The sequence below is a fragment of the Pundamilia nyererei genome, unplaced genomic scaffold (assembly GCF_000239375.1).
Source record: "Pundamilia nyererei isolate P.nyererei 1_Seehausen unplaced genomic scaffold, PunNye1.0 scaffold00014, whole genome shotgun sequence".
Taxonomy (NCBI): Eukaryota; Metazoa; Chordata; class Actinopteri; order Cichliformes; family Cichlidae; genus Pundamilia; species Pundamilia nyererei.
The window spans coordinates 5,617,453-5,630,283 of NW_005187415.1; the positions used below are offsets into that span (position 1 = coordinate 5,617,453).

The 12,831-nt window shown below is 38.5% G+C and overlaps 1 protein-coding gene across 1 annotated transcript; it reads left to right on the forward strand.

Annotated features, from left to right (window-relative positions):
* Positions 1-634: 634 nt before the first annotated feature.
* Positions 635-7,476, forward strand: ube2nb (ubiquitin-conjugating enzyme E2Nb). Its single transcript, XM_005725284.2, has 4 exons — positions 635-782; positions 2,488-2,734; positions 4,204-4,344; positions 5,462-7,476. Exons 1-4 carry the CDS (start codon positions 753-755, stop codon positions 5,503-5,505), a joined length of 462 nt encoding a protein of 153 aa, XP_005725341.1. The 5' UTR covers positions 635-752; the 3' UTR covers positions 5,506-7,476.
* The last annotated feature ends 5,355 nt before the right edge of the window (positions 7,477-12,831 follow it).

The following is a 12,831-nucleotide window of genomic DNA, read 5'->3' on the forward strand; positions in this document are numbered from 1 at the left end:
AAGGAAGAAATCTTTGAAATTCATTTAGCTTCCTTTGGTAATATGGCAATAGGGTTGCATTAGTTAAGGTAATACACGCAATGCAGTCAGAAAAGATAATAAAGTGGACTGCCCTTTGGTCTACCCGTGATGTGTGCATGTGACTTGATATGTCACTTTTTCTTTGTTATGTCGTTCAACAATTACAAGATACATGCATTCATAAAATAAAGAAAGCTGATTCATAACTTTTAAAAATCTTATACTTGTCAACCAGTTTGGCTGTTAAGACGTTGGGACAAATTGGGATTTGGGGAATTCTCCAAGGCTGTTATGTATTTTAAACCATATGTGTGAACCACTTATTTAACAAGAGCAGCTGTGATTTACACAACAAATTAAAGTTTTAGTATTTTGTGCATAGACTGTTTTCAAATTCTGGGGTGTGACAGAAATTTTCCTGCAATTGTAGAATGGCCCTTTTATTTTGTCTTCTTAAAATAGTAATAGCAGCATTAAAAAGATATATATATATTCAGAACCCTTTGAAAACATTTAACTAAAGTTTCAGATTCATAATATGTTTTATTTGTTCATTTATTTAGTATTGCAGCATTTATATTTTACATGGAAGTCTTTAGACATCAGCATACTTGTCTACGTCATCTGAAGCCACCGGAAGCGTGAGTTATCTGTCCCCGCCTCAGCAGCTCAGTCAATTCAACCTGAAGAGAAGGCGAGTCAACGGCTAAAAATATAATAGCTAACACAAGATGGCCGGTCTGCCTCGTAGGATTGTAAAGGTACTCCTGTCATCGGACAATATGTATATATCATAATGAGCCGTTGAATGTATTTTATAGCGGTTATTCAGTGCCAATATGGACATAGACGTGCAGTCATCTCGTGTGTAGCCTGGCGTTAGCAAGGCTAGCACATTTAGCTGCTGTCGACCTAGCTCGCTTGTCTGTGTTTTGTTTGCCACTTCCGTTTAGTGAATTCTGCTGTGACGGTGGTTGAATTTTTTTATACGTGAGGAGTTCTTAACTCGCTTAATTTGCAATGTTAAAGTTATTGCTTTCTTACATTTTCAGTATGACTCGACTGATTGTAGAAATTTGTCCCAGTTGCCCTATGAATGGATTTGCTAAGTGAGCTAGGCTAGCAGTTTTAGCGTTGCCGATTCGTACACATGTCTGATGCTGATGTGAAGCGCTGCCCTTGTGCTCACGAAACATATGTTCGAGCCCAACTACGCGAGCATGTCACCATGTCATCTTTTGTTTAGTTTTTGTATTAAAATATATGGAACTAAAACAGAAATGCAAGGCCTTAAGGGCTGCGGTCTCCTCCCTTAGCCTCACCGCAGCTTCGCTGGGCCAGGCCCGGCAGTGGGCGCGATCAGCCTTTTCCGCTACGTCTAGCAGCTCTTCCTCAGGTTTAACAGGTTTTCACAACCAGTAACACGACCGTAGGCAAAGTGGGAAAACCGGAATCAGCTTCTGTTTATAAACCTGTGGCATTTTGCTTTACATTCACAACAAAGAAACGTTTTTGTTTTTTCTAATTCTAAGAGTGAATCAGTTTCCTTCCTGTTTATTGCAGATGTTTTGGTGCACCTGCTCAAGCGAATGCAGAAATCTTAAATAGATAGTCTACTTCCTCCTTGTTCATTTTCGCACAGTGTTCATTGCGGTAAAACTCTTTAGCAGATACACTGTTAATACACCCAGTAAAGTGGAACAATCCTTGCACTGAAACAATTTCTAAAAGTAATCTGGACAAATTTATTCAGACTGACAGGCAAAAAAAATCTGCAGTCAATCTGATAACTGGTTGCTTCTTTAAACAGCGATTATTTATTGGCTAATTTGTTTGTTTGTTGATGTCTCAGAGTTTTAGCAAGAAAAGCTATTTAAAGAGCTCCCTTTAAGTTAATGTGATTCTGATTGGCTGCCCCTCATAAACGGAAGGTTTGAACTGTTTTTGGCTCACATACTCTTTATTGCAACTGTATTTTTTGCTTAAAAAAATGTTTGTACTCGGCCACAAAAATATTTCCATATTAAAGATAAGAACCACTTCTCTAAAGCACGAACAGAAGTACAATGTGAGGAAGGGGAAAAAAAGACTACACGAAATTAAGGAGGCAATGGAGAGAGAAGGCTTGTTTTAGGTATTGTGAAATAAATGGTTGAATTTCAAAAAAATTTTTAGATTAAAATAAAGTGGAGCCACTGAATTAGTTGTCAGTGCGAGGCACTGCACGGACACTTGACTGCCTTTAGTTTCCATTTTAAATAACTTGTGGAAATGTTTTCTTGTCTATATATAGGGTAAAGTGGAAAGTATCTGTGTGACTAAGCGGGGTGAAATTGTGTATTATGAACCATTATGCACTTAAAAGTCTGTTGTTGACACCCTCCTACAGTTCTTCATGCAACACTTTTTCTTCCTTTTTAAATTCAAAATGTCAACAACTGTGTTTCTCACTATGACCTTGCTCAGGAAACGCAGCGGTTGATGGCAGAGCCTGTTCCAGGGATCACTGCTACGCCTGATGAAGGGAATGCACGCTACTTCCATGTGTTCATTGCAGGGCCTCAAGATTCTCCCTTTGAAGGAGGCACATTTAAACTTGAACTATTTCTTCCAGAAGAGTATCCCATGGCAGCTCCCAAAGTGCGATTCATGACCAAAATCTATCACCCCAATGTTGACAAACTGGGAAGAATATGTTTAGACATTTTGAAAGGTAAGAAAACCGTGAGATAAAAATAATCTACATGATTTTTTTTTTTTTTTTAATATTTACATCCTGTTTTCTTTTTCTGGTTGATGTTGGTGTGAAACAACACTGACAGCATTCTGCAGGACTTGATTGCAGCTTTTTTCTTATTGCTTTGTAAAAGTGAGGAGCATCAAACAGTTAAAGCTTATGGCTTTTATGCCTTTATAGCAGTCACAAGTTCATTTACTTGCAATTCCAAGTACAAATGTGTGGAAACCCACTGAATAAGAGAGATAATAATAATGCTTTAGGAAAACACTTACTTGCATTGGCATTGTTCTGTTTTTGCAATGAGCAGGCAGTGAACATCCGACATGTTAAAGCCTGTTGTAGAGAAAAGTATGCCTTCAGTTTTATATAAAGAACTCATCGTCTGAAAGAAGAATGAAGTTAGGTGATTACTTTCAGTAGGACGTGGAAATAATACGAACCATTTTCATGTCATACTGAACTGATTTATTGTTAATGTCAAAATATGAGTTTTTAAATTGTATTTGTAAGAAAAAGGAAGATTAATTCATGACATGTGTTCTAGATCAAGATTTGGGGGATGGGATAGATAACATTAGATTGGAACACTGTACAGCCATATTTTATGTGATGATTTCATTATGATTAAACTATTTTATTTAAGTGAAATTGTTGCAAAGACAATATATCAGATTTTTTTAAGGCTCATTTTAAGTTTTATATCTGTAACACATTTTAAATAATTGGAGACAAAGCCTTTGTTTTGCATCAGCTTTTCTGATGTCAAGCGAGGTGTTTCCTCTTTAGAGGTGTATTTGATTAAAAAAAATGCAATAAAATTTCACAATTCAGGTCCATGCAGCTGAGTTTTCTCTTTATTTTATGAGTGCAGAGACAAACTTTGTTCAGTGGTTGTTCCTGAGCCCGTGCACTGATTTCTGCTGCAGAATCGAGTCTGTTTCCGTTCTCTCGTGCCTTGTGTTCACTGATTTCTTTCGATTATTTTAACGATCATATGCAGCGTAGATTATGACAATCCCAAAGTCTCTGCATTTTCTGTTGAGCAAACAAATGTATTTATAATTTATTTGAGCACATAAGCATTATTATACAATGATAGACTCATGGATTTAATTTTTATTATCTTGATATTATGTGGTAATGGAAAGCAAATTGGTATATAAAATGTATCAGGAAAGCATGCAGCTGTGTTTGCATATATGTTTAGAAGGGAATGTGGAAAATAGAAGAGATTGTTTAGCAAACTGAGCAGCACTAAAGGACTGCTACTCCCTCATATGGTTTTTTTTCTTTACCTTGCCTTTCTGATCAGCTGAGCCCTGATATTGACTGCTTTCCTTTTCTGCCACTAGCAAGTTGTTGACAATAGGTTTACCATCAGATTTGTTTCTTTTCCCATTAAACCCACCAGCCTGTTCCTCTTTTTCCTGATCGTCCCACAGACAAGTGGTCTCCAGCCCTGCAGATCCGTACAGTGTTGCTATCTATCCAGGCATTATTAAGTGCTCCCAATCCAGATGATCCACTGGCAAATGATGTTGCAGAGCAGTGGAAGAAAAATGAAAGCCAAGCCATTGAGACAGGTGAGGAGAAGATTTATTTTTTTCTATTAGATAACTCGGGATGGGCTTTGTTAAACTGTATTTCTGCTGTCACAGGTTTCAGTGTGAGAAGTGCTATGACAGATGGTAACAAACAACAGCTCAGGTTTTGACCTTAACTGTCAGCCACTTTACAAATAGCTGCAAATTAGCCAAAGCTGAGATGATGGTTTTCTTTATGGTTCATTTCCTGGGAGGAGAAGAATAGCAACCAGAAAACAAAACAACAAACCTGTTGGTGACTTTGTGGGAGGGGTCAGCTCGCTGACCTACTGTAAATAAAGCCAGGTGATAGTAACAGTTCTCAAGTTTGCTTGGCAGATGACGCACGTGAGAGCTGCATATATTTGTTATTCTCCCAACATTTTGTGAAGCATAGATTTTATCAGCTTAAGAAAATAAGTTGATGCTCATGGAGGTCTGCACCTAATGATCTTGTTGGAGAGTCTAGTAAAAGAAGTTGATTGATTTGTCTCGGCTGATATGCCACTTCTGAGTGTACAATGACAATGAAATTCCTCGGTTGTAACTCACTTGATGGTATCAGTTGAAACCCGCTAAATAAGGGAGATAATAAAATGCATGCGTGTATGCGCAGCAGTCAATCATGAAACAAATTCTTACGTGTTGTTAAAGGCAGTCTGAGATGGGCTGTAAAAACAGGGTTTCTCTGCCAGTTTCCATGGAAATCTTTGTGACTAACCAAACCAATACACCATTTAAATATTCTGCTTGTGGTTTGACTGTAAAAGCAGAAACACATAATGAGATCAGAAGCCTTTTTTGGTTTTGTTTTAGGATATCAATAGTTATTTGTGTGAAATCAGCTTCGTGTGGCTCAACATGATGTTCTTGTTTTCCTCTATCTACAATTCAAACTCTAAACATAATAAAGTTTAAAGTATGTAAAGCATCAAAAACAAGCAACACAGAAATGAAAAGCCTAAATATTAAAATTTTGTATTTGGAAGTCCTGTGACCTCTCAGGTGCTTTTGCTGCCTGTTCTGGGACCTTGCAGCACTTTACTTATTTACTGTTATTTACTCAGCTGATGGCCCTCATACCAAACAAAACCCTCTTGTTTTGTTTCCTCCTCAGCCCGAACATGGACCAGGCTCTACGCAGGCAACAGTGAAGTATAGAAGAAGAGAATCGAGGCGTCTGAATGTGATCCACAAAATATACTCCTATTCTGTCATTTGAATTTAACGGACACAAAAAAAGAGAAAAAAAATATTATAAGTCCAAATCTATCTGAAAGAAATGACATGAGCAGCAGACCTCTGGGTGACATATGTTAAGACGTGTTAAATGTGTGTTAGCCTTTTTTTCTTTCTTTTCTTTTCTTTTTTTTTTTTTGATCGTTTGTTTTCTTTCCCCTGTGTTGCTATTTAAATGCATGGACAGAGAATGAGACCCCTCCCCATTACAGTCTTAAAACTCACAATACAATGTGTTGTCTTTAACCAGGCACATACTGGTACGTTTGCAAAGTGTACATGCATTAAAGCTGTCGTTCTTTTAACACATGCATTATTTGTCAACACATCTGTATGTCTTTATGTGTTAATTCAGCACTGCACCGGTAGAAATAGTAAATGACACATAAACTATTAATAATGTAGGTTCCCAAAACTTTGATTTAGAGGTGGGGGGGGACCCAAAACAATTGGAAGGGGGGGGGAGCAAAAACAGCAGTTTAAATGCACAGCAGGGGTGAATCTGAAGGATTTCACACAGGAAATGCTTCCTCAAACTTTTATACAAGCTGCCCCTAATGTAAGTGCCGGGTTTGCTAATGGGGAATACATATTCCTTCACAGCCACAGCTCATGTTTTAAAGAATTTAGTCAGTGCCTAGTATCCTGCAGGTTTTGTGTATTCATTCACACCTTACCATTGGAGTCAGGTGTGTAGAAAAGATGATACAAATGTTCTGATTAGAATCCATTGAATGGGGATTCCTGCAGGAATCCAAGTGCTGCTGATTGGTTGTAAGCCTGTTGTCCGAAAGCTTCAACAAGTCTCAGAAACTTGATTCAATCTTTCTTTTATTCATTTTTTTCCCTTCTCAGTTTTCAGAACTTGTTTAGTTTGGGGAGGGTGGGCGGAGTACTTCCACAGCCTTAAAAAGTAATTCCCAACACATTAAGGGAGGCAGATGATGGTCAGTGTTGAAAGAAACTGTAAATATCATAGCAGAGTAGCGTGTGTTGAAAATGACGTCAGCTTTTTAAGTGTAGGAAGTTAACTTGTTGGTTTTATGTTCATTTTTAACTATCTGTCCATGCTGTATCTGTTGCCTGTTTTGGATTTTATTTTCAGTGTTACTTCATGTATCATAACCAAGCTGATAACAGGACGGTTCAAACTAGACGCCAGAGGTGAAGGGGGTGTTTTCTTTAAGGGGGAAGTTGCAGTTCTTGCCATTGATTACAAGGTTGTTTTCAGAGTTTTCTGCTTTTACATTTAATCAGTTCCCGTGGGTAAATTTGGTCACTGTGGAAGCAGGAAGAGCGGTGTTACAAATAAAACGTGTTCAACTTCAAAAGGATTTTTGATTGGCTAAAGAGAATGGATGTCACGCACACTGTACGATAATCCCACAGGGTGTGATTCAATTTGATGAACACTTCAGAAAATATAGAAACTTTCCTTTTAAAAGAGATCAAATAACGTTAAAGGCTCACTGCTACATTGCCTGTACCCTTCATGTTGCTTCATTGTGGCTCATCTGAGAGAGGACTGACCGAAACCTGTTTGTAGCTTTTCTTTTTTTTTTTTCTTGGATTATCACAGGCTTTGCTTAGATTTGATGGTGTCCAGAAATGTTAACTCTAACTGCTATATTTGCGGAAGCCTGGAAGACGGAGCACGGCTTAAAACCTGGTTAATTTATTGTTTCCCTGAGGGACTTGATGGTAATCTAAAGGAAAAAAAACAGTCACTGGATTTTTGAAATATATTGATCAACATACTGAGCTCAAAGTGAATAATCAACTCCCCATGTGATGAATTAAAAAAAAAAAAAAAAAAGTTCTGTCAGTAATTTCAGTGCATTTGCATACATGGCTCTTCAAACACTCTGGTAATAAACTGAGTTGAGTAAGTAAGAGGAGTCTTTGTTTAATGTGTGGATGGATGGATGTTTCCAGAGCTGAAAGCTTACAGCTAAGATTTATTCTACACTCTTAAAAAAAAAAAAACACAAAACGAGCTCAAGGCTTATGAGTTTCTTTCATGTTAAGATAAGATAACCTTTATTAGTCCCACATGTGGGAACTTTGTTACCAGCCCTGCTGCTGGTGTCTGCTGCCGGGAGACACAGCAAACCTTGTGACAACACACACGGATGGCATCTGACAAGCACACTGAGAAAAAAACAAAACTAGAGAAAAATTCATTAGAATAAAGGGAAAGCAATGATCTGTGGCCAACACCTATAAAACAATCTCCTTTCTCTTAGCTGGCTTTTCTTGCTTCTCCACTGCACATGTTGTCACTTTCCTTTGGACCACAGTAGGTGAAACTGATTCACACTGGTTTTTGCTTCATAACTGGACGCCCTTTAAGTTTGAGGTATACTCTGATGACCGAGTGCTAATTTTTGAACAGCGCATTAAATACTCCATCCTTAAGACATTTCGTATTTTTTGCAAGCAGTAGGACCATTCATGTCCAGCGGAGGGAGACAACCACAGATTTAACCATGCTGAGTCACACAAAGTGAACTCTTTACTCATAACTCGGGGCGGAGAAGTATGCACATCCACAAAACCTTTTTGCTGTGGGCACACCCAAAAATACTGAGTCAGAAACCCTGTGAGCAACGTCCAAGTTTAAGACAACTGGTTTCTGAAATTCTCACACCAGGACACATGACCTTTCTTCCTCATTCTGATGTGCATTTTTAGCAGTTATGTCATGTCCAAATTAACTGAATTACTGCCATGTGATTGGTTGATTTGTGATAAATAGGTGGGCATAGAGTTTGTATACATAATCCAAAGGTTATTGCATCTTATAAAGCCTCGAAAATCTTTTAAATTTATTATTATCATTTATTGTGAGTGTATTAGCCAGCCATATATTATCACCATTGTCACCAGATGGCGCTACAAGCAAAGGTACCTGGAGCCTGAGACTTCTTCCTCAAGATTTGTGTTCTTTTCAGTTTGGTCACATCTTAACATCTGAATACCTGATGGAATGCATTCAGTAGTTTCTCTTAACTATCTGCAGGAGTCACCTGTCTTGAAGGCCTCATGTTTCATCACCTGTGAAAAATGTTTCACAATGTTTTATGACTCCATGGCTTAGTTTATATGACAACTGTGAGTCATTCAGGCGGGTATGTAGCCATTCTCTGAATGAATGTGCAGTAAACGATCCCCTCTTGCTATCTGTAGCTTCTGCAAAACATTAACCAGTTACAGAGGCATTTGTCTCTGGAAAGGGAAGGGTTTGTTGTTGCAGCGGTCATCCTCAGAAAATCTCTGCTCGGAGTCAGATTTCAAAGTCTTAATCATTATAACTTGTCACATTCCTCACGTTTACATATGAGTTCAAACATGCCGGCATCAAAAGCATTACATGTTCTTATAAATATATATATAATTTTGATTGATTATGATTTTAAGAATCTGGGTCCTTCTCCGGTTTACTGCTCTGAGACATGGTTAATCATCACCTCACATATGACCTTGTATTACTTGAACCACATTTTATGGTTTGTTGTAGCTAGCTTTATAGGGCATATTGAAAGACTTTACTACTTATGAGATTTTTAAATATATTGGTGTGATTTGTAGTGATTATTTGACTCATGGATCCTTTCTATTTTTAAATCATTTTCTGTAAACCAGAGAGATGATCTTGTGGATAAAACCCGGGAAGATTTGCAGTAAAATATGAAATTCATTCAAGCCAGTCTGGCAGCGACAGCCTTACTGCATTCAAAGTCACTTTTTCCACATTCTAGTCCTCAGTTTGATCTTCACCAGGCTGTCTTGACCATTTCTACATGCCATGGAGTTTCTACCATGTGACTGGCTCATTAAATATTTGAGTTAATGAACAGGTAAATGTGTGTACCTAATGAAGTGGCTGGTGAGTTTATTAAAGACGAACATAGCCATTTTGGGGCTGTCAATGGAAAGCTATGTTAGCTGCCAATGCTAGCATGTCTGCTTAGCAAGATGCATCTGTAAATTCTGGAGGTGCATCACACAGATACCTCATAATTAGTAGTGAGTATAATGTATGGATAAAATATTTGAAACATCAGTGCAGCATAAACTTCAGCGGGCTCTTGGCTTCAGATAATGGTGTTCATTTTTAGTCCAAGACCAACCAAGCCGCAAATAATTGTTGTTATGGGAGGGAAAATTAGCCCAGCAAACATGTTTGTTGGGTATTTTAATATTGTGTTGTGCAAAATGTCATGTTTTCTGTTTTTTGTTTGGTTTTTGGTTTTGTTGTTTTGCACTTTGGAGCTACAATTGTTTGTACAACTATACTACAAAAGGCCATTATTCTGGCACTAAGTACAGTGTACAGATACAAGCACGTGACAATACTGAGTTACATCTACAGTGATTGCTGCTTTAGAGGACATGGAGCCAAAATCCTAAACATAGCTCTGCTCCTGTGACACACCGGATCATGTCTCACAGGGATTGCTGACTGCAGGTGAAAACATTCCGGTCACATGCTGGTGATGTTGAACCAACAGGTGATGGCAGACATCCTGTTTTGACTGTTGCTTGTAATCGGAATCACCACTAACTTGAAACGCAAACCCCGTGTCGGTCAGTACTCGGAGGATATGGTTCAGTTTTCTAAGTGGTGAGTTTGCTGGTCTTCTTTGAAATCACTCACTCTTTTACTTTTTCTGTTTACTTTTCCATTTCTTCATCATATTTCCACACTGTGTAAATACTTGCATTTCATCCTCCTTCTGCATTCCTTCCTGTTTTTTCTTTGCCCTTTCCTGTCCTCGAGTTTTCCCTTCTCTCCCTTTACGTTGTCTCCTTTATACTTTTCTTCTTCTTATTCTCCAACTTTCTCTCATTCTCCACTTTTATTCTCCCTATCCTCTTCACCGCCCCCTATCTTTTCCCCTCCTCTTCCTTCCCTTTTCCTTTTTTTCCCCATTTCATCCTACATCTTCCCTCCTCTGTTTCCCAATTCCCCACGCCTCCTCTCTATCCCACTGCAAATGAAGTATAGGGAGACTGCAGTCAGAGTCATCTAACCTGAACCATCCTGAAGTTATATAACTGTTCTTGTTACCCTCCATGCGTGAAAAACAAACGTCAGCTACCCAAAAGGGAATCCCTCCTTTTGGCCACTGCAGGTACCCAAAAACCAACCAGGAGCTTTAGGTAAAGGAGATGTTATACAAGACAGCTGCAGTGGAATATTAATGAACGCAGTGATTAGAGGAGCTTGTTGTGAATACAAATTAGGACTTGGCATTTTTTTTAAAACCACTTTTGAATAATTGGGTTTTATAAATCCTTAACCTTTTGAACCTGAAGTAGCTTCGTGGGTTCTTTTCATTTTTACATCAACCCACGTTTCAGCTGGGCATGTTAGCAGGTTTTCATTTTCAGGACAGGGTGGGCTGTTCTGAATAACGTAGCATAAGTGGGTCCAAAGTAATGACATGACACAATGCTACTTTATATCACACATGAACAAGATATTCAGATTAGACATTTACAAACACGAGACCACCAAGTTATAAATGCATATGTTCTTTAAAAGTCAGTATTATCTCTCCCACAGTTAGTAGACTTGTATATCTACACTGTTTTGGTTACAACTTTTGCTTTCAGAATTGGCAGAATTCTTAATGGCATCGATTCAAAAAGGTGGTGGACTTTGATCCATATTGACGTGATTGCATATTTGTCAGCTGCACAGCCATAATTAGGATACCCTGATCCACCACTTCCCAAATCCCAGATCTGACTGTGGAGGCCATTTGAGTATAGTGAACTCATCGTCATGTTTAATAAACCAGTTTGAGATCATTTGAGCTTTGTGACATGGTGTGTTATCCTGCTGGAAGCAGCCATCACACGATGGATTCCCTGTGGTCCTAAAGGCATGGATATGGTCAGCTACAATACTCGGGTACATTGTGGCATTTAAACAACACTCAGTTGTCACTAAGAGACCAAAGGTGTGCCCAGATTTCCCCATGCCATTACACTGCCACCACCAGGATGAAGCATTCAAACAAGGCAATGTTGTTTACACAAAATTTTGGCTCTACCACTGAAATATTGCAACAGAAATCACGACTCATCAGACCAGGATGTCTTTTCCAATCTTTTGTCATCGAAATGTTGGTGATTCATTGGAAAGTTTCCTATTCTTAGCTGATGGTAGCGGTACTCACTATGGTCATGTGCTGTAGCCCATTTGCTTCAATGTGTTGAGAGTTGTTTATTTGAGTTACAGTTGCCTTCCTTCCTCAGGCCGAAGCAGTCTGGCCATTCTCCTCTGTTGACTGGCATCAACAAGGCATCTTCAGCCAAAGAAGTGCTGCTCACTAGATATTATCTTATTTTCAGGCTATTCTCTGTAAACATTAGAGATGGTTATGGGGGGAAATCTCAGAAGATCAGCAGTTTCTGAAATATTCGATCCAACTAGTCTAGAACCAAAAGCCTCTATACCTTCAAAGTCACTTAAATCACCTTTCATTTTCATGATGATGCTCACTTTGAATTTCCGCACATCATATGACCCATGTCTGCATGCCTAAAAACATTGAGTTGCTCTCATTTGATTGGCTGATTAGACATTTGTGGTAATCAGCTGTTGCACGGCTGTACCTAACAAAGTACATGAACAGCTACTGTAATTTATTTTATGGATAAATTATGGCAAAGTCCTGGCAGCTGGGAAGTCTACTCGCTGTAATATAAACAGTTACAGTAAAATATACTACAGTATCCACTGTATGCAATGAATAGAAATTTTACAGTACATTCCAGTCCCAATAGTTTATTAAAATAAAATGTATTAAGGAACTATAGACTTATACCTAAGCATCAGTCCTCATGCTGCATCTTCATGTCTGAGCTCATGTACTCTGAATCTAGTTCGACCTCCTTAAATTATGACAACACATCGAGACACACTATATTCACAAAAGAATGCATTACTGCACAAATTTTACCTTTAAACCACCATTTGTCACAGTGTGCATCACATTTTTTGTCACATTCAAGAAATTCTTAACCCAAATGCATTCGTATCATCATTTACAGTAGCTGTACTGGTGCAAAGAGCGCACCATAAAACAGATCATCTCAATGGCTGACTTAAGTAAAAAAGAGCTAGTGCGTGTTCTTATGTCTGCAGCCATGAGTGTTTGCGTGATTGTGAGGTAGTGGCACGGATTGCTTTTCTATTCCTGTGGGTTTTTCATCCATAACTCACAAGGCTGT

What these genes read in the sequence shown, in the direction of transcription:
- ube2nb (XM_005725284.2), top strand. Translation starts at nt 753, where the DNA reads ATGGCCGGTCTGCCTCGTAGGATTGTAAAG. An exon ending in TGCCTCGTAGGATTGTAAAG is followed by an intron (nt 783 to 2,487) that starts GTACTCCTGTCA and finishes GACCTTGCTCAG; the next exon opens with GAAACGCAGCGGTTGATGGC. An exon ending in AAGCCAAGCCATTGAGACAG is followed by an intron (nt 4,345 to 5,461) that starts GTGAGGAGAAGA and finishes TTTCCTCCTCAG; the next exon opens with CCCGAACATGGACCAGGCTC.